Raw genomic sequence first — 19,111 nt, 5'->3', positions numbered from 1 at the left:
CGCCTCTGCAAAGACAACGTTGCGGCGGTTTATTTCCGCCTCTGACGCGACTTTAGGAGCGTTCTTGACATTGACCTCGTCACGCTCCGCCGAATCGCTTTTCCTGTGCTGCGAGGCGGTCGACATGTCTGAGTTTGTGTCGTGTGTGCTCATGTAGTGAGGAGCAGTGACCGCTGCCCACCGTCCTGTCAAGGTGTGGCAGATTGATGGCGATCCTCTTCTCGCCGATGAGTCTCTGCGTGATGTGCAGTCACTTTTGCGTGCACTTGTCGCTTTCCAAGTGGTTGTCAGCCTCCCCACCCCTCTCGTGAGGCACTAACGCCGCAACGAGCCGGGCAGAGAGAGAGAAAGAGGGGAGAATGGGGGGTGGGCAGCAACCACACTCTCCTGATGTGTTTCGTTTCTGCGCAGACGCGTCAAGGCCGTCCGCCGGAGCCAACAAAGAAGAAGTGATGCGTTAAAAGAGAGCACGCGCAATAGCAAAGACAGAGAGGAAGGAGAGAAAGTCACGTCGCGCCGTCTTGGTCACAGGCGGCGTTTGTGCTCTCTTCGTGCGTCTGTTTTTTTTTTTTTTTCGGGCCCCCCTCTCTCCGGCCCCGCTTCGTGTGGCGCGTAGAACGTGAAATAAGAGAAACTAAAGAGAGAAGAAATTCTGCCGGCCGGAAAGCGGCGATGCAGGAGAAGGGGGGGTGAAGGGGGGCGCGCGAACCGTGCGCAACTCTTCCACCGCAAAGGAGAGAGGGGGTGGTGAGAAGGAAACAAAAAGGGAAAAAGAAAGGAGCGGCGGGGCAGGGCGTAGATGGGTTCCGTGTATCCGAGACTACAAGTAGCGACGGTGAGGTATGATAAAGAGGTACAAGAGGGAGGGAGGGAGGGATGGGGGAGGGGGGCAGTCGCTCTGCGTGTGTACCTTGTCTCTTTTTCTGTGCCTTTTCACTTCCTCCTTTGCGCACACGTCGTCTCCTGGGCCGACGCACAGGCAAGTGCGTCGACCTCAGCGCCGGCTCTTCACCCGCTGCAACGATGAGCGGGGGAGAGAACAACAAAAAGGGAGAGGGGGCGCACGTGTGGGGAGGGAGGAGGTCTTGGAGACGTACGTGGTTCCCTGGAGCACACAAAAGAGGGGGGGTCTAAGTATGAATGGATTGCTTGCCAAGTAGATATGTGTGGCGTGTACCTGTGTAAGAGGGGAGAGGAGGGGAGGGGGAGGGGGAGGGGCAGGCAAAGGGATGCAGAGAAGCGAGGAAATCCGCTCTTTGCTTCTAAGGAAGCACGCGAAGGCACCGAAATTGGTGTGTGTGTGTGTGTGTGTTTGTGCGCGTGTGGGGGTAGGGGGTACAAAGGACGGTAAAGTGGGGGGAGAGGGGGTGCGACAAGAGAAGTGTTGCCTACGGGCTCTGAGGATAGGGGGGAGGGCAAAGCCGGTAGGTGCTGATGTTGTGAGGTTGAAGGCGGCTTCGATCTGGCACGGCATGCCAGAGCGGCCAAGCGATGAAAACAAAAGAGAAGCTCACAAGCCGTCCGAAAGTTGCAGACGCGGAAGCGTGGTGGAAGGGACGTGCACGGTGGTGTGTATGACAGCGATGGTGGTAGTGGGTGGGGCAGGTGTGAGGTCAAGGGGAGGGGGCAGAGCGCTGTGGGGTGACTTGTCGCGGTGCTTTTTCGAATGCGAATCAAAACCTTGGCGGAAACGACGACGGAGACGGGGGAAGGGGGGAGTGTGCCGAGCGGAGGACAAGAGGGCGGCGTAGGATGGAGGGAGCGCGAGAAGAGAGTCGGACACACACCGATGTGCACGTCTTTTTGAGGCGGTATTCGTGGGTTCCGCTCCCGTCGGAGTGATTGCGACGTCACAGAGAGGATAGGAAGAAAAAAAAAGGTGTCGGAGATAGGCAGGTGGCGCAGGGAGAGGAGTGCCGGAGGAATGGATGGGGAGGATGGCAGCGAGGGGAGAGACAGAGAGAGGGGGAGAGAACGACGGGGTCGAGGGAGGAACGAGTACGGAGCTGGGCCCTGGCAACCGCACACACACGCACGCAGATAATGGGTTCAGCTTTGCTTGCGCGGGGAGCCTGGCCCCCTCCCTCCTCTTATCTCTGCCCTGGCCTTGTCTCTCCCTCTGCTGGCGGGTGCAGTGAGGCGGACACACGCTCAACGTAGCGTCCTAGCTTGGAGTTCGTTCCGCTCTTTGTGCGTGTGTGTATGTTGACCTCCTTGTCGCCATGTCAACTCTGCAGGATTGCTCTCTCGTCACGGAGAATTGGGGGAAAGGGGAACACGGGGGGGGGGGGAGGGGTCCGGCGCCAGTTCACACACACACACACAAAGAACGAAACCATGCCGGAGAACGAGAGTCGGTGATGGGCCGTCGATTACTCGTATATGTGCGTACGCGTGGGGGCGTTGCTGTTGGACGGGAAACAGGCGAGGAAGCTGCCAAGGAAGCTCACACAAGTAGACGGCGAGAGAGCACGCGCACAATGGATGGAGGGGGAACAACGATGAGAAGCGGAGACACAATACGCCTACGATAGCAAAGGAAAAAGATCGGGACTGCATCATGCCGGCCCCTCCTCCTGCCGGGTGTGTACGTCTTAGCGGTCTCACCAGCTTTCCGAACCTCCCTCCGCCTTTCGCAGCCTTCAACCTCCAACCGACCTCACGCCGTCCCTTCACATGTACATGGATTTGAGCCAGTCGCGGTACCGGTACCCACCCTCGCCGCGCCGCCACGCCTGGAAGCACGTGTCCGGGTTCGCCATGACGGCCGTTACCCCGCCACGGGTGACCTCGATTCCGCTTGTGCCGTTCACCACAATTAGGCGGGGCAGTGCAACGAAAGGGCGCAGCATCAGCCCAGCATCGCGCGACACCCACGACGCCCCGTCGCGGTGCGTGCAGTGAAAGAAGCCAAAGGAGCGCGTAATGTCCATCATCTCCTTCGCGGCGAGCGACACGGCGACGACGACGAAGTCAGGGCTGTGCCGCTTGTGAAAACGCTGCAGATATCGCATGAAGGTGAGGGAGCGCTCCGACTCTGTGAAGAAGAGTAGCCCAACCAGGCGGCCCTTGAGCACGTCGCGCTGGCACAGCGCTCCGCTTGGGCTGTGTAGCCTGTCGATGTTCTTCAGGTAGTCGTTCATCACGTCGTCGTGCTGGAACGGTACGACGCGCTGGTCCATCAGCTTGAGCTCCTCGCGCTGCTCCGCGAGTTTTGTGGCGCCGTCACCACCGAACCCTCGGCTGTCGGGGTCGCGCGGCTTCAGCGTGGCGTCCAGCATGAGCTGCATCAACCGCGTGAGAGTCAGCTGCTGTCGATCTACCATGGAGAAGTCGCCTGTGCCGAAGGCGTGCTGCAACGTGGCGCGCTCGAGCGTGTCGGGGATGGCGCCACCTGCCGGACCGCCGAGCCAGTTCGTATTTGTGGTGCCGCCCTTGGAGTCGCCGCTGGCACTGCTCCCCCCACCCGACTCTTCGATAGGCCGCGAGGCCGTCTCTACGCGCTTTGCATTCTGGGGCAGGCTACTCTCCCCATTGCCACGCAATCCCGACAGCGACGGCTGCATGTATGGCGGCGGGCGATTGCGCGACGGGTCAGCCTTCCAGCTGTACAGAGAAGGGTCCGGAGCATCGTCGCCCCAGCCCCCGCTCAGCGCGCCCGGGCCGTAGGGAGCATGCTGCGTAGCGTTGTCGGCGCCGTCGTAGAAGACCGAGGAGGCTCCGATGGGGGGTGTACCCAGCTGCGCTGCCCGGATGCCGCTGCCGCTTTGCCGAAAAGCCGGCGACCCACTGGGGGCGGTGGGGCTGCTGCCAACCATGCCAGGCCCGTGGCCGACATTGCGCATGCGATGTTGGGAGTAGAGCAGAACCGGCTCTGACCAGCTACCCGGTCCTTTGCGCGAAGTGCGTAACCAGAGAAAGGTGGCACGCATGGCTTCCCCATTTCTCCCTTTTTTTGTTTCGTTCGCAGCGGTCTCAAGGCGGCACCTGTTGGTCGTTCAGCGCTTTGGCCCGCGATGCGTGGGTGTGGATGCTACTGGCAGTCACCCTTGTCCGCCGCACATGCTTGTATGGGTTAGGGGGTGCGTAAGGTGGGCAACGAGATGGCGAAGCAGAGAACGCCAAAGGAAACAGCTATCAAAGACAGAGATGGCGAGAGGGCGTGGGTGAGAGAGGAGTGTGTGCAGAGACGTGAGCGTAGGGCGGACGGAGCGCGGGTAGCCCCATGCTACAGTGGGTGTGTGTGGGCAGGGATGGAATCAGCGTAGAAGCGAGGGGCAGGTGGGTGAGAGGGAGGAGGATGTTCATCGCGGCAAATGCATGCACACGCACACGCATGTGCGCACCCACTGGAGGAGAAGAACGCTGGCAAACGGGATCTAGATCACAGCCGGAGGAAAGCATACTGAGCCGTAACCAGGTACGCCTCCGCCCGGCATAAATGCCTTGAGCTCCGCGACGGCGTCACCCCTTTCCTCCTCTCCCTCAGCCTCGCCCACCTTCTCCCTCCTCCAGGACGCAATTGTGCGCGTGTGGTCGTCCCTCCTCCGCGCATCTCTGTCGAGACACAGAGCAGCACGTCCACCGCCCACACCCACACACAAGCGGTGATGCAGACATGCAACGCAGAGCCACACCACCGTGGTTCGGTTTGCTTCGTGTATCGTTGTTGTTGTTTTGTACGTGCGTGTTTGCGTCATTGGTTTCTTTTCGCTTCCCTACCCCCCCCTGCTTGACGATCTCAGGCTACTAGGCAGAGGACTCACTGATTCGATCTCCCTTCCGCTGTCCTGCACTCTTGCCCCTCTTTCGTGCTCATTTTTTCACGCTCTCACACGCATGCGTACATACGTATACAAAGAGGGATAAAAATAAGTGAATCCAGAAAGGACGGAAAAAGAGTAAGGGGGGCAGGATGATGCATCAGCCTGAGTGCGTGTTTCACGTGCGAGAAATATCGTGAGATGAAGCGTTTGCGTGTATGTATGCATATATATATATATATATGTGGGCGTGGGTGCGGGTACGTCGGTCATTGATGCGCTTTTCGTTCCTCCCCCTCCCCACAGGTGGTGTCTCCGTCTTGACAGCTTCATTTGCAGTTGACTTCACTTCGCGTGAAAATGAACGCTTGTCTGATCTTTACTCCTTTGCCTGTTTCCCGCTGTGTGTTGGCATTGTTCGCGCTCCTTCATCGACGCTTGGCTGGTTTCCCATCCGCGCGTGGCGTGGCGCTACGTGTGTCTCTCGCGCGCGCGCGATCAAGGCGTAGCTGGCCTTCAGGGTTGAAGGCAGTAAAACACACGCAGGAGAGGGGGAGGGGGAGGAGAAGCTTGCGGTGGCCTTTCGCGTAGGGCCGCGCCTCTGGGCCACCACCAGCACCCCTTCTCCCCTTCTGCGTACCACTGTACCTCGGTTCTCTCGGCCTCGTCACGCTCGAAAGCTTGCTCGCTCGCCCCCTCTCCATATATACATATATATGTCTCTCTCTGCGTATATGTCAGAAGGAGAATGTTGGCAGTGAGAGAGGGAGAGAGCAAAGACATGAGAGGGACGTGCGGATGACAGCGATGGAAGGGACCAGAGAGAGGGAGGGGGGAGGCCTGAGGGCTTCCGAGCAACAAAGACGTGAGCCGACAGCGCAAGAATGGCGCGCACACGCCACACACACACAAGCACACATACGCAGACAAAGATGTGGAATAAGAGAGAGGAGAAAAAGCGAGGCCGCGGTGCTAGTGGAAGGAGGCAAGGCAAGGACGGGCATGAACGCGGAAAGAAAAAGATGGAGAGGAGATAGAGTGGGGTCCCATAAGCGCAAGGAGAATGCGAAAAATAATAACAAGACGAGGGAAAAGGAGGAGGGATGGAAAATACGTCGAAAAGAGGCAAACACAAAAAGGCCATGTCAGAGGCAGGCGAATACCCTCCCCTCCCATCCACCGGGTCACCTTACACACAAAGGCACACGCACGGAAAGAGAACATCAATGACGAACAAAAAAAAAGAGGAACAAGAAACAAAAAAAAGAGGACGAGTCCCATACAGTCAAATACGCAAGAGCATTTCACGCATGTAGCACACGAGAAGGCGGGGGAGAAGGGAAGAAGACATGGAGGAGAGACATCTTGTACATCACTCTACTAGTAGTGTAGGTAGGTGGAAACGGTAGAGGGCCGTCGAAAAAAGAAAAAAACATATATATATATATATATACCTGCACATACGTACATAGATATATGTAAAACTAAACGAAAAAGACCTTTGAAGAACGAAAAGAGGCACAACGGAAGCAAACCACACAAAAAAAAACGTGCACGCGCACACGCATGAAGGTACCCGCGCGGAGACAGAGACACAGGCATGCGTGGAGAAACTTCGAAGAAGGAGAAAGGAAGAAGATGCGCATATAGAGAGAGGGAATCAGACGTACATGGATCAGTAAGAAAGCCAGTACACACACGAAGTTCACACATACACAGATGATGCAGAAACGCAGAGGGAGGGGGAAAGGGCACACACACACACAGGAAAAAAAACGACGCAAGAGCAAGAAGAGCAGCAAAGGCACAGCGGCCCGTGTGTGTATATAATCCTGCTGGCGCGCGTGCGACACACGGTTTGCCACGTGATAGCTATTCCCAGCAGGCGCCTGCACACACGTCGATGCGTTCGGGTACGTCGCTGTTCCTCGCTCTCTTCCGTCCGTCCTGCGGCACCTCTCCCTCCCTTCACTTCCTCCCGTCGCCGCAGCCGCTCAGTCGCCGCTGCTTCGTACATGCTCTTTTTCGTCTTTTACCTGCTGCGTGCCTCTTTCGCAGCTACCGTGTTGATCGCCGTCTTGGCCCTCTCGCTCCCTCTCTCCTTCGTCTTTGCGCATGCAGGCCTCACTTGCATGCATGTGCGTGTGTGCGAAGACGTGCGCTGCAGCTAAAGGTCTGAAGGTAAAAGGGAAAGGAAAGAGGAGGGTGGGAGATGGGGGTCGTTCCGGTGTACACCTATGCACAGGCCTCTGCGATCTTCCCCATCACTAGCGCTGCCATCGCACTTACTCGCCTCTTTACCTAGCGCTAGAGAGAGCGCGCGAAGATGAAGTGAACGCATGCACACAAACACACATGCGCAAGCCTGTGCGTCTCCACCCCCGGCCCGCCGGAGTGGGAAGGCGCGCGCGCACACGCAAACAAGGGCAGCTGTGATCACACGGTAAAAGCGCAGCAATGGTCAGAGACGGCTGTGAGGGGCATGTATGGAAGTGTGTGCGTGGCTGTGAATGAATGAGTGAGTGCCTGTGTGTCTGCCTAGAGAGGGATGTAGGGGGGTAGGGGGAGGAGAGGAAGGTCTACAAAGAAATACAAAACAAAGCAAACGAACCAAAGACAAGAAAGCGGAGTCCTTGAGCACTCCCTCATCCCCCCCCGCGGCATACCCGCGAAAAAAAGTGAAGAGGAAGACCAAACAAAAAAAGGAGGTGGGAGGGGGGGGGGCAAAACATCAAACAGAAAACGTAAATACATTCAGAAACAAAAAAAAAGGAGAGAACGTCTTCTGCCTTTTTGTTCTTCGTTTGGAGAGGGAGGCGGGGCGGACGTACCCACATGAGAAGAGCAAAAAATATATATGTATGTATATATATATATATACGTATATAGACGGCAAGAATAAGAAGACACGACAGACACCACCAACACCACTCAAACGAGCGGAGGACGACGTGGTGCGGTGGCAGGGAAACAAGGAGAGAGACACTCCAACGGTTCGAAATGGGGAGTGAAAGGAGTAGAGAGGGAGACAAACACCACCTCAACCAGACATCATCACCCCAAGCATAGACAAAGACACCTACACCGTTCATAACGTCTCCGGTCTTTGCACACATAAAGGAATCCGTGTGTGTTTGCGCGTGCGTGCATGGGTGAGGAAAGACAGGAAGGTGGGAAAGGAGGGGTGAAGAAAGGAGGGCTGAGAGTACGTGGGCAGTCGGACAGTGATGTCGAGAGAGAGATCGTGGAGATGGGGGAGCGAGAGGCTTCAAAGAGAGAGATACAAAGAGAAACAGCGCCAAAACCTCGGCCCGTCCCTCACGCCAGTATCTCGCTCCCGTCCTCACCCACACTCCACGCACAGCTTTCTCTCGGCACCCGCTTCCAAGTGTGCCTCTGCTCGGCCACTGGTGTTGCACCCCACTTCCATGGACCCGCTCTCCTCTGCATCCCCTTCCCTCTCCCGCATCTAAAGAAACACTCTCGTCTGCTTTCTGCGCTTTTTTTCTTTGTCGACCTTCATTTGGTTTTTCGCTCTACTTTTCCTTCTCCGCCTGACGCTGGCGGTACTCCTCCGACAGCGGCAAGGCGTCCATCTTCGACTTGAAGCCGTTCACGCGGCCCTCAATGAACATCTCCGTCTCGCACGGGTACACCACCACGGAGGCTACCCACTCGCCGTTCTCCTGCTGCTCCAGCTTCGTCTTGCCAAGAGCCTTGATGTCACAGTCCTCGTTGAAGGTGACCAGCACGTGCATTTCGTACTGCGTCGTGTCGTTGTAGTACGCCCACTGCTTCTTCTTCTTGTTCACGATGCGGAAAAGCAGCCCATTGTCCTTCTCGAAGCCCTTCGTCACCTCCTCACCCATGAAGGTGGGCTTGCCGTTCACGTACGTGACGCTGCTGTTCTCAGAAGAAGCACCGCAGCCCATTTTCAAGAAACACACACGTGTGCGCTGAGGGAAGGGAAGGGAAGGGGGAGTCGTGAATAAAGGGTATATAAGCCTAAGGGAAAGTTCGCGAGAAGGTAGCGCAAGAAGAAAACAAGCACACGATGATGGGTGTATGGCAATGGGAGACACAAGCACACGGGCACGGACAGGCACACAAAGACAGCGAAGACGCAAAAGAGGGCGACTGATGGCAAAGGGAGCGAAAAAATGGCAGGTTGTGGGGATGGTGCCGCAACAAAGGGCAGAGAACGGGGGGAGGGTTAGGAGGGAGGCAGGAGGGAGGCAGTAGAAGTGATGCTTCGCATACCCAGCGCAGCAGGTGTTTTATGGTATTATTAATGCATATACATGGGCATGTGCATCAAGTGGTGGTGAAAGGGCACAGTGAAGCGGGTACGTTGTGGGAGAACGATGCAGGCAGAAAAGGGGAGGAGAGCGAAAGAGGTGGGCAAGACATGCAGGGTGTAGAAAAGGAGTTGGAGAGAGGGACCGAGAGCGCCTGCGCAACTAGATTGCCTCGGCAGCGACCGCTCTGCAAGCTGCAGAGCGGGGAAACGACTACGGAGACATGGAGAGGCTTGCCGCGCACGTCAGCGGATGTCTGGTGGGGGTGCTCTGCTGAGAGGTGAGACGGTGGTTCTCATACCATGACCCGCTGGCCGCATTGCTCAGCCCCACGCACGCATACACCCGCGTGCTCATGAATGCTCTTGCCGCACTCCATTCTGCTTGAAGTCACCGGCGGCGCACCTAAAAGCTGCCATGGGGATGATGGGAGGAGGTGGAGGAAATCAGAAGTGCGGATGAATGGAGGACCCAGTGACGCTGGTAGGCAACGCCGTCGTACGAGTAATCGTAAAGAAGCAGGAGAAAGCTGCGGCACATCGGTGCGTCTACTTCCCTCTCTCCGTGCATGCCATGCATCCTCCGCGTAGCGGCAGCGAGTAGTAACACATGCACACATCCAACGTGAAGCCGCGAATAGGAAGGGAGGAGGAGAGACGGACAGACAGAGATAGGTACGCATTCGGGTCAGCCTTTCAAACACACGCGCAAGGGCGGGGCAAGACAAAAAAAAAAGGGCTGCAAAGAAGACATGGGGAATCCGGGGAGATGAAAATGAACAAGTCGGTGCACACAAGATAGGCACAAACAACAGCGAAGAAAAAAGGGGCCACGCGTGCGTATAAGCGCGTCCCCTTCGCCACTCTTCCCCCTCCCTCTCCCTCCCCCCACCCTACATGCGCACACACCTCACAGCAGTAACGCTATATGCGGGCATGCACGTTTGTTTCACGAGAACGCTAGGCGCATAGACACACACACACACACCTACACATCTACTCACATGTTAGCGCAGCTGGAGACTCGAAGTGTGTGTGTGTGTGTGCGCGCGCGCGTGTTTGGGTGTGTCGGCGCGCCGGTGCGTATGCGTAAATGTGCGCGCTCTGACCCAACGCACATGCGCAGACCGACAGGCACGATAGGGAGAAGGCAGGAGGAGGGGAGGGAGGGAGGAGAGGCAGAAGGCAAACGACTCGCACAAGAGGACGGGCTTGCCACCTAAACGCAAAAGCGAAAAGGCAGACATCAAGCTTTTTTTTGACAGAAAAGGCGAGTATATTACATATGCATATGCACACATGTGGTCTAGCGGGAATATCGGGGGTAGAGATGGGGTGGTGTTGTGGGAGGCGACAAGATAAGGTGCCGCGGCACCCAGATAGTTTCACCATCATCTGGCTCATTAGAGAGCAGAAACAGTAGCATAAGCGTCCGTTTCGCATCTCCATAAGTGACGCCCCGATACAACTCACTGGTATTTGTGTCTTGCGGACGTCTTTGTCTCTCTGTGGTTGCGCGCGGCACTGCCGAACTTCATGCGTGCGGTTACTCGAGCGCGCGTCTTCCAATGGCGAAGAAAAGAGTGTGCGCATCGACCGACCGTCAAGCAGACAGACGCACACGTTCAGTTCGCTACCGCTTCCCCTGCGGCCAGACGGCTGCCGCTGCCGTCGCTCATGGCGGGATAGGCGTCCATATTCGATTTGAAGCCTTCGATTTTTCCCTCTACAAACATCTCCGTCTTACCGGGCATCACGACGACGGTGGCAACCCACTCGCCCCTCGCCCCTTTCACTACCTTTGTGTGTCCGAGGGCGGTGAGCTCGCAACCGGCGGCGAAGGTGACATTGATGCGCATGTTGTACTGCGTCGTGTCATTGTAGAAAGCCCACGTCTGATGCCCTTTCTTCCTCTTGACGATGCGGAAGAGAAGACCGTTGTCTCTCTCGAAGCCCTTCACCACCTCATCCCCCTTGAAGGTGGGCCTGCCATTCTTGTATATGATCTTTCTATTGGTGGAGTTGGAGCCGCCCATCCTTCCTGTGTGTGTGTGTGTGTGTGTGTGTTGACTTGACACTGGTCGTGAGCGCTTCGGTGAAGCCCGAAAATGTGCAACACGCCTCGCTCTCGCCCGTTTTGGTTGCTGTGGCGGTTGTCGAAGATGCTCCAATACCCGTTCACAAGAACAAGGAACGCAGCGACGAGGATGGCAATACCGATGATGTCGGCGTTGAATCCTCCTCTGCTGTTGTGCACCGCACAAAGAAGGGAAAGCGGGAGAGAGTGAGCGAGGGAGGGATGGCAATACGGCCGGTGATGGGTGAATCTGATGGCAGAGAACGATAGAGACTAGGGAGGGGGTCGTATGTGCCCGCCCTTGTCCCTGTGGAGTTCCTTCTCGTTGCGGCTGCCGTTGCTGCTCTCCTCCATGCGGACTGCCAAAGCGCACGCACACGCGTGTGTTGCCCGGCAGCGGAGCGGGTGGGGAGAAGGGCGAGATCCCTTCACGGGCATGATTTTCGTTTTGCGCCCTCCCCTCCTCGCTCCCCCGTGGTCAAGAGCTCAGGGTCTCCCTTCCATGCGAAATGCGGCAGAGAGACGGAGGGGGGGGGGGAAGAGTGACGATGGCGCTCGAGCCATTGAATGGTGGTGTTCGCAGTCGGTCGTGCGTGCATGAGTGTTTGTGTGCGTCCCCGTCTCCTTGCACGCGCCTCGCCGTCGAGCCTACCTGTCCCCCACAGCAGCGCTCTTCTGGTTGCCGCTAGTGTTGAGTGCCTCGGGTGAGACGAGGACGGTCACCGCCGAGGTGCAGTTGCTGCACACACTGGCCGTCATGTTGAGGAAGGGCTGAACGGAGCGGTAGAACCACTGGAGCATCGACGCGGGCAACATCGAGCTCCCGTTGGCCTCGTAGCCCGCTACACTGCTCTCGAGCGAGATGCGCAGCTGCGTCTCACCTTTACGGAAGCTTGGCAGCGGTTTGGAGATCGACGGCAGCGACGGCGTTGTGCCTGACACGTGCGCCGGAGTTACGCGCCATCGCCAGATATCCGCGGAATACAAGTCGGCGCTGTAGGAGGCGATGACGGCCTCTGCGCCGTGAAAGCCCACCAGGAAGCCGCACTTGAGCCGAGCCTTCTTCCCAGCTGGGGTGGTGTAGGCCGTGGTGGCGATGCCGGTGCCGCCCGACGTCGCATCGCCATCCTTTGCAGCCGCAACGGTGAGGCGCCGGACGTGCGGAAACCCCGACTTTACAGGTTTGTATGCTGAACGCCGTGTCCGAAGACGCGCTCCAGAGTGAACCCTCCGCCCCTGAGCGAGAGGTGATGGCACTTGAGCGTGTCGCACGCCCGCTGAGAATGAGGAAAATAGAAGCCAAACAAAGAGCGGTGAAGAATGCACGGCAAGACGGGGCGTGAGTGGTGGTAGATGATGACGGACACAACAAGGTGAGAGGTCGGACAGCTTCACGGGGAAGCCCGAGAGGGGTTCCGTGGAGAGGGGGGTCGAGACGCCGGAGGGGCAGAAGGAGTGGGGAAGGTGCGGGCGGGCAGGAGAACGCAGTGAGAGAGGGCCGCACCACAGAAACAAAAAAAAAAACACAAGAATACAGAACGGGCGCAGAGAGGCGGCACAGGGAAAACGAAAGCACCACGCGCACGTGGGCGCGTCGCTGTTCGTGGCGTTCGTGAATCGATCACGGCAGCAGCATCGTGACAGCAGCTAAAAAAAGGCAAAACGTAGGATCGATGAGGTGGCACTTAGCACAAATGGAGGAGGAGGAGGGAGCACACAATACTGGTGTACTGGTGTAGCTCCGTTGTGTGTCGCAAAAAAAAAAAGAGAGGGCGGGCAGGGGCAAGCACTTCCCTTCACCCAGTGTACACCTGGCGCTGCATGTATGTGCGTATGCTCTTTTCCTTTTGGGGGCGAGGAGAAGATTACGTCCTTGATGGAGAGCACGACACAAGACACGAAGACAGGGGGTGAAGACAAAGACAGGGGTAGCAGTGGCGGGCAACATTGCCTGAACAAGGCGAAGAGCTGCGTGAGCGTTGAGAGGCGAATGGAAGAAACTTGACAACACTGGCAGGCATAATCGCGCACACAAGACAGTGAGCGAGGACAATGGAAGAGGAGGCAATCGCGGTGACTTCCACCCAAAAGCTGACAGATGCTGCAGAGCCTCCCCGCCGTCTCATATCTCCATCCGTGTGGGTGGGCTGCTCACCTCTTCACCTAGTACTGCTTTGGTGTGGGCCGGGTATTTCTCTTGTCCACCGTTGCTTAGCCAGTGGGGCGGTAAGCGGCTTTACGGGTGTTGTGCCCGTGTGTGCACCGGTGTGTTGGGATGAGGAGTGGGGGTGGGGGGTGGAAGGAGAGAGGGAGAGGAAGGCGGGAGGCGCTTAGTGCACACGCCTCTCCAAACACCGACAGCCGTTAAAGATGCGCTCACACGGTCTGCGCGCGTGTGCGTGTGTCGTTTTCGAGGGGGAGGCACACGCAGACGAAAGTGCACACACACACACACACACACACAGACGCTCATGACGCGCAGCTCAGGCGCTACGGAAGTACACACACACGCGCAGGCCGTGCGAGCACCACTTACAAACCAAGAAAAGAAGCGAGAGCGAGGAAAACGGGGAGGCTATACAACAAGAGGAAGAGAACGCGAGAGCGGGGGACACGCGTCACAGCGTGTACACACGAACAGAGGAGGGGGGTGCAAGCCATGCCCCTCCCCTCCTCACTCCACCTTCGCTTTCTTCGCTGCCGCCTCTTCACCGTTGCTCGCGCCAGCCGTGGCAGCACCAGCGTCGCGCAGGGCGGAGACAGGGTTATGGTGAACAAACAGCTCCACCATCCGCAGCAGCATCTTGCGGTCAGCCATCTCGTCTTCCCACTCCTCAATGGCATCCGCCACAGCGTCGTCGTCCTCCTCGTCCATCTCTTCATCCTCCTCCGGGTGGGGTGGCATCTCGCTGAACACCTCCAGCACACTGGGGCCCTGCGTCGAGGACGATGCGGAGGCGGCCAAGCCGCCGCTGCTTGGATGCGGGCGCTTTTTGCCTGGGGCACCGTCATCCTCCTCGTCCTCGTCCTCGTCCAGCTGCGGGCCATGCCCGTCCTTCCACGTCACACCCGAAAAGCCCCAACTCTCCTCCGCCGGCGGCATCTCGTCCTCCTCGCCAGCCTCGTAATTCATTATCTCACTCGCCTGGGCCCAGAGCTCCGTCTCCTCGAAAAACGGATTCGGCTTGAAGCGCAGTGTAATGCGGTGGCCCTTATCCGTGTACAACACCTCAATGTCCTCCAGGTACGTCTTGAGCAGTTCCTCATCGTACGGGCCGAGGAAGTGGGGCGTCGTCGTCGACTCGCGGTCCTTCATCTGCAGCAGGGCGATGAGGGCGAGCGCCCAGAAGTTTGCCGGCATCTCCTTCTTTGCTATCAGCTCCGCAACGGCTGCGCGGCGCGCCGCGAAGATGGCGTTCTTCTCCTTGCTGTACTTCACATCACACGCCTCCACCTTGGCGTGCATCTCCTGCTGGAGGCTATCCAGCTTTGACTGGATCTCCTTCGCCTTTTCCATGCTTACAGGCCTGCTGGCGTCGGTGGGCGTGTGGGTGTGTATGTGCGGTGCGCGGAAAAGAGAGCTCACAGATGCCACGAGGTTGTTTTGCAAGGTGGTGTGAAGGAGCGTGCAGGGCAATGATGATGGCGCGGACCAGTTGTGGGAGAACGAGGACGAATGCGTGGGCGCGCGCGCGTGTGTGCGTCTTCTTGTCGTAGTCGCTGTACCCGAAGTTTGGTAAAAAGACGCGTGTACATGTGTTTGCGTGTGTGCGGGGAGCGCAGTGGTTTTGAGGCGGAGAAGGAGGTGGTGGCACACGAGCAGTGAAGATTCGCCCGAGTCGAATCCGCGAGAAAAAGAGAGAGAGGGAGAAACAGGAACACGCAGGAGAGACAGTAAAGATGCGCATGGGTGTGGCCAAGTGTTGGAGAGTCACGAGCCACAGCACGTGTACCCTTTTGGAACCTGTACGTTGGCGCAGATGCCTGTGGGCGATGCAGCGAGGAATCCACAGTGGGCGCCTCCCCCTCTCCGTGTTTCCTCCTTTCCTCTCTCGCATCGGATGGCTTTCACTTGGGCGACCGGAAAGAGATGGCAAAACGCTCGACAAGGCGCCTTCCCACCTCTCCGCTCTTCGCGCGCTCTGGGCTGGGAGAAAGAAACAGGAGCAGAGCTGCTCACGTGCGCGCTCGTCTTCACGATCACCGCCACCCCCAGCCTCACGGTCAGCACAAGACGGAGTGGGTTCTCTTCTTCTGTTTAGCGAGTACGCGTATGCGTGTATCTCTGCTTATTTACGGTTCATATGATCGAGGATGAAGTCCATTGGTGGTGGTGTGGTGTGGCCGTGCTGGGGAAAGTGGGATGGAAGGAATGAGGAGAGGGTTGCACAGCCCAGGACAGGGCACTGCCAGACACGCACTCGCCCCTTTTCCTTGTCTATTTTCCTACTTTGGGTACCCATGTCAGATGCACAGACGCACGCGCACACGCATCAGCGCTCGCTGCAGTTCACTTCTCTCCACACTTGTCCACCCTCTCGTGCGCATCGGCCCCGCCCCACTGTTGCATTCTTCCTTCCGCTTCGGTTCCTCCAATGGCCACCTAGCCCGCCCAGGAGCGCGTGAGCACTGGAGAGAGAGCCGCTGAGGGAGGGGATACAAAGACGGAGGAAGGAGAACACGAGGAAGAAAAAAAAACGTGGGAGGGGAGGGGCGAAGACATGAGAGTCGCAAAAAGACGCAGGTGACGTATATGTGTGTGTGCGTGTTGCGCGTACTACAAAGCATCGACACCGATTAGCGCGCGCCCTTTTCCCTCTCTTCGCCGACACGCGCCCTCATCCCGTCATGGAAGGGGTCGGGGGAGGGGTGGGGGTGGGGACGGGCAAAAGAAAAAAAAACAAGGGAGGAACAGGAAACATTGTAAAACAAAAGACGATCCACAACAACGCAAACGCATACATACGCACGCACACACACACACACTCAAGAACACTTACATGTGCGTGTGTGTGTGTGTGTGCGCGTGCGTGCGTGCGCGCGCAGTCGACTGAAGAGAGGGCGATCAGTTACGAGAGGGCATGGCCAAACGAAAAGAACGAAGGAAAGGCGGAAAAAAAAAAGAAGGGGGAACACTGGAGAGAGCAAAGGTGACGGGGTGGGGAAGAAACATACACTTAGGGGAAGAGGGAGGGAGACAGCAAGAGCTGAACAAACATGTATCAACGCGCACAGCAAGACACACACACGCACACACACGTATGCATGCATGCGTGTGTGTGCGTGTGTGTGTCTCTTTTTTTTTCCCTTTAATCCTTTACTTTGCTGCGTTCGCGCTGTTTGTTTGTTGTCCCATTCCTCTTTCGTTTTTTTTCTTTTCCTCGTCTATGATCGACGTGACAGTCGGGGGAGGGCACAACAACAAAAAAAAAAAAACGGACGCGGAGCATGCCAAACAACCTCGCAAAGCGAGAAAACGGAGGGCGGGGAGACGGGAGGGCCACGGCGTAATGAGAGACGCACACGCACACAAACACCGATTCGGAGACACCGCTACACACAAGCACATGCATACAAAGGTTTGCACGGGCGCCCACTTCACAAGAAAAAAAATATACAAAGAATCGGCGATGCAGACTGCAGCACCAACGGAGAGGAAGGGGGTGCCTGATGAGACAGAAAAGAGGCGTGGGTGTGAGCGTGTTTGCACACACCCTTCCCTCAGCTCCCCCCTCGCTCAGTGGACGGGCTCTTTCTTTTGTGTACGTGTGTGTGTGTGTGTTCTCTGATTGTTTTCGAATTGGAAGCAAGATGAAATAGAAGTGGAAAAAGGAGGGTGACACAACAATGAAAGATGTCGCCGTCTCGTCATCACACCATCATAATGGCCGCAGCATCACCTGCGCGTGCGTAGGGTGTGTGAAGGGGAGGGGAGTGGTGGCGTTAGGAGGAGGGGGGAGCGGGGCGACAGGGCTACCTCTACGCAATATCTGTGTGTCTGTGAGGTGCTGCGTGGTGTTGTTGGTGTATGAGAAGGGAAGAGGAGTGGCAGAGGCTTTCCTTCGCTTTCCTCCTTTGGACAGTGAAGGGGTAGGGGTGTCACAAGTGAAACCAAAAAAAAATGAAGAGTTCATAAGACAGAGGCAAGGAAGAGGGGAAAAGGTGGGAGGGGAGGGGGGCCAAACCAACGAACAACCAAGAGGTGTGAGGCGGCGTGTAGACGCACAGCGCGCCCATACACATGCGTTATATGCAGCAGGGGGCAACAGAGGATCACAAGAAAACCAAAACAGGGAATCGATACAAAAAAAAAAGACTCGAAGGCACATCTCTCTTCCTTCTTCTTGCAAGGCCTTTAGATGGAAAGAAAGCGGGGAGAGAAGAGATGGGGGCCTGCTGCGCAGAGGAAGAAACACGGGGTGTGGGCGGAGGGGTTGAGAAGGAGAGAGGAAGGAAGGTTGCGTATGCTCAACGCGCATGCCAAGAAAGAAGACAAAAAAAAAGAAGGAAGAGATATTTCGACAAGTCTAGTCGCAGAAGACGCACACAGATACACGCAAGGGCACACACACGCGCTTATACACAAGCGGTCACTCACGGTCTACAAACGAGTGAGTACACCGGTGTGTTTGTGTGTGTGTGTGTGTGCCTGTGTGCGCTTCTCCTCAGGAAATCTTCTTCTGTCCCTTTCGCATACGTCTGTGCGGGGGCGTGTCAGTTTTTTCCTGCGCTCCCCCACTCGCCGCATCACGTCCATCTCGCTCGCTCGCTCTGGACCCCACGCATTTTGGCTGAGCCCTCTTCGATTCCCGTGTTAGCGTTTTTGAGCGTTTTTTTTTCTCTATTGCACTTGCCTACCGCGTGCTGCTGCCGAGCTCGTCGCCGTTCTCAGCCTCCTTTGCAGCCTTCTTGGCTGCCCTCTTCTCCTCCTTGCGGCGCTCCTTGTACTCCGTCGTCAGCAGCACGGCGTTCACCACCGAATTGAAGCCGACCACTTCACCCTGGATGAAGGGCTCCGTATTGCCCGGGTACACAATCGTCTTGGCCACCCAGCCGCCATCAGGGTCCTCGGCGAGGTACGTGTTGCCTAACGCCTGGAGGTTGCGCGAGTTGGAGCCAAACGTCACCTTCACGTGGAACTCGAACCTCTTACAGTCGTTGTAGAAGGCCCAGGAACTATTCTGGTTGTTCACAAGGCGGAAGAGAAGGCCGTTCTTCTCCTCAAACAGCGGAACCTTCTCATCGTAGGGGAAATCGGTGGGCCCGCTGTAGCGGAACTCACCCTGAGCATGCGACTGCTTGTTCCCCATGGCTGTGTGTGTGTGTGTGTGTGTGTGTGTGTGTGTGTGTTTGCGCGACAGACTACTGAGTAGGTAGAACAGCGGGAGATCGAGCGGCCAAGAAAGACAGGGGAGGTAAGAAAGAGGAGCAGCAGCGATAGCGGGTGAGAATACACGGATGCATGAAGGGAGAAGAGAGCGGGCAAATCCGACAACGGTCGGTCTTGCTCATTTCGTTTGTGTTCTTGTTCCTGAGACTGAAGCGTGAGTTGCGGTAGCTAAAGACCGACACACACACGCCATCCTCTCCCCGCACACCGTGCACGCGGACGGGTCTGCATGACGAAGCCTCCGACTTCGTGAGTTGCAAGAGAGAGGAAAGGGGCTAAGGACCGAGGCCTCGACGCACAAGCATACAGCCAAAAAGGGCCCGCCGTCGATGATCAGCCTCGAAGGGAGGGTTGCACCCGCGAGCGGGGCTTGCCTGCGCATGTGTGTTTCTTCGCACCATGACCCTGGAGAGAGAGGCGGGCTGAGGGAACAAGGGGGAGGTCGATGCGATGAACGCTGGGACAGGACGAGAAAATAGGACAGGTAGAGAACGGTACGGAGGGGAAAGGAGTTTCATAGCAGCGGAGACTCCCCAGTGGGAAAAAGGACCGAGACCAAAGAGAAAAGTGGGGAGCCGGCTCCC

General features: G+C 57.1%; 5 protein-coding genes across 5 annotated transcripts; all 5 read right to left on the bottom strand.

Annotated features, from left to right (window-relative positions):
- Positions 1 to 2,672: 2,672 nt before the first annotated feature.
- Positions 2,673 to 3,932, bottom strand: LDBPK_201360 (hypothetical protein, conserved; the record flags this gene model as incomplete). The annotated part of the gene is made up of 1 exon (XM_003860429.1): positions 2,673 to 3,932. One exon carries the CDS (start codon positions 3,930 to 3,932, stop codon positions 2,673 to 2,675), a length of 1,260 nt encoding a protein of 419 aa, XP_003860477.1.
- Positions 3,933 to 8,299: 4,367 nt separating this feature from the next.
- LDBPK_201350 (calpain-like cysteine peptidase, putative) lies at positions 8,300 to 8,695 on the bottom strand (the record flags this gene model as incomplete). The annotated part of the gene is made up of 1 exon (XM_003860428.1): positions 8,300 to 8,695. One exon carries the CDS (start codon positions 8,693 to 8,695, stop codon positions 8,300 to 8,302), a length of 396 nt encoding a protein of 131 aa, XP_003860476.1.
- A 1,990-nt stretch (positions 8,696 to 10,685) lies between these two features.
- Positions 10,686 to 11,096, bottom strand: LDBPK_201340 (calpain-like cysteine peptidase, putative; the record flags this gene model as incomplete). Its single annotated transcript, XM_003860427.1, has 1 exon — positions 10,686 to 11,096. The coding sequence occupies one exon, from the start codon at positions 11,094 to 11,096 to the stop codon at positions 10,686 to 10,688; it is 411 nt and encodes a 136-aa protein (XP_003860475.1).
- A 2,715-nt stretch (positions 11,097 to 13,811) lies between these two features.
- LDBPK_201330 (hypothetical protein, conserved) lies at positions 13,812 to 14,654 on the bottom strand (the record flags this gene model as incomplete). Its single annotated transcript, XM_003860426.1, has 1 exon — positions 13,812 to 14,654. One exon carries the CDS (start codon positions 14,652 to 14,654, stop codon positions 13,812 to 13,814), a length of 843 nt encoding a protein of 280 aa, XP_003860474.1.
- Positions 14,655 to 17,991: 3,337 nt separating this feature from the next.
- LDBPK_201320 (calpain-like cysteine peptidase, putative) lies at positions 17,992 to 18,447 on the bottom strand (the record flags this gene model as incomplete). The annotated part of the gene is made up of 1 exon (XM_003860425.1): positions 17,992 to 18,447. The coding sequence occupies one exon, from the start codon at positions 18,445 to 18,447 to the stop codon at positions 17,992 to 17,994; it is 456 nt and encodes a 151-aa protein (XP_003860473.1).
- Between the last annotated feature and the right edge of the window lie 664 nt (positions 18,448 to 19,111).

Source organism: Leishmania donovani, chromosome 20 (genome assembly GCF_000227135.1).
Source record: "Leishmania donovani BPK282A1 complete genome, chromosome 20".
In the NCBI taxonomy this organism is placed as follows: Eukaryota; Euglenozoa; class Kinetoplastea; order Trypanosomatida; family Trypanosomatidae; genus Leishmania; species Leishmania donovani.
This window is presented reverse-complemented; position numbering and strand designations above follow the sequence as displayed.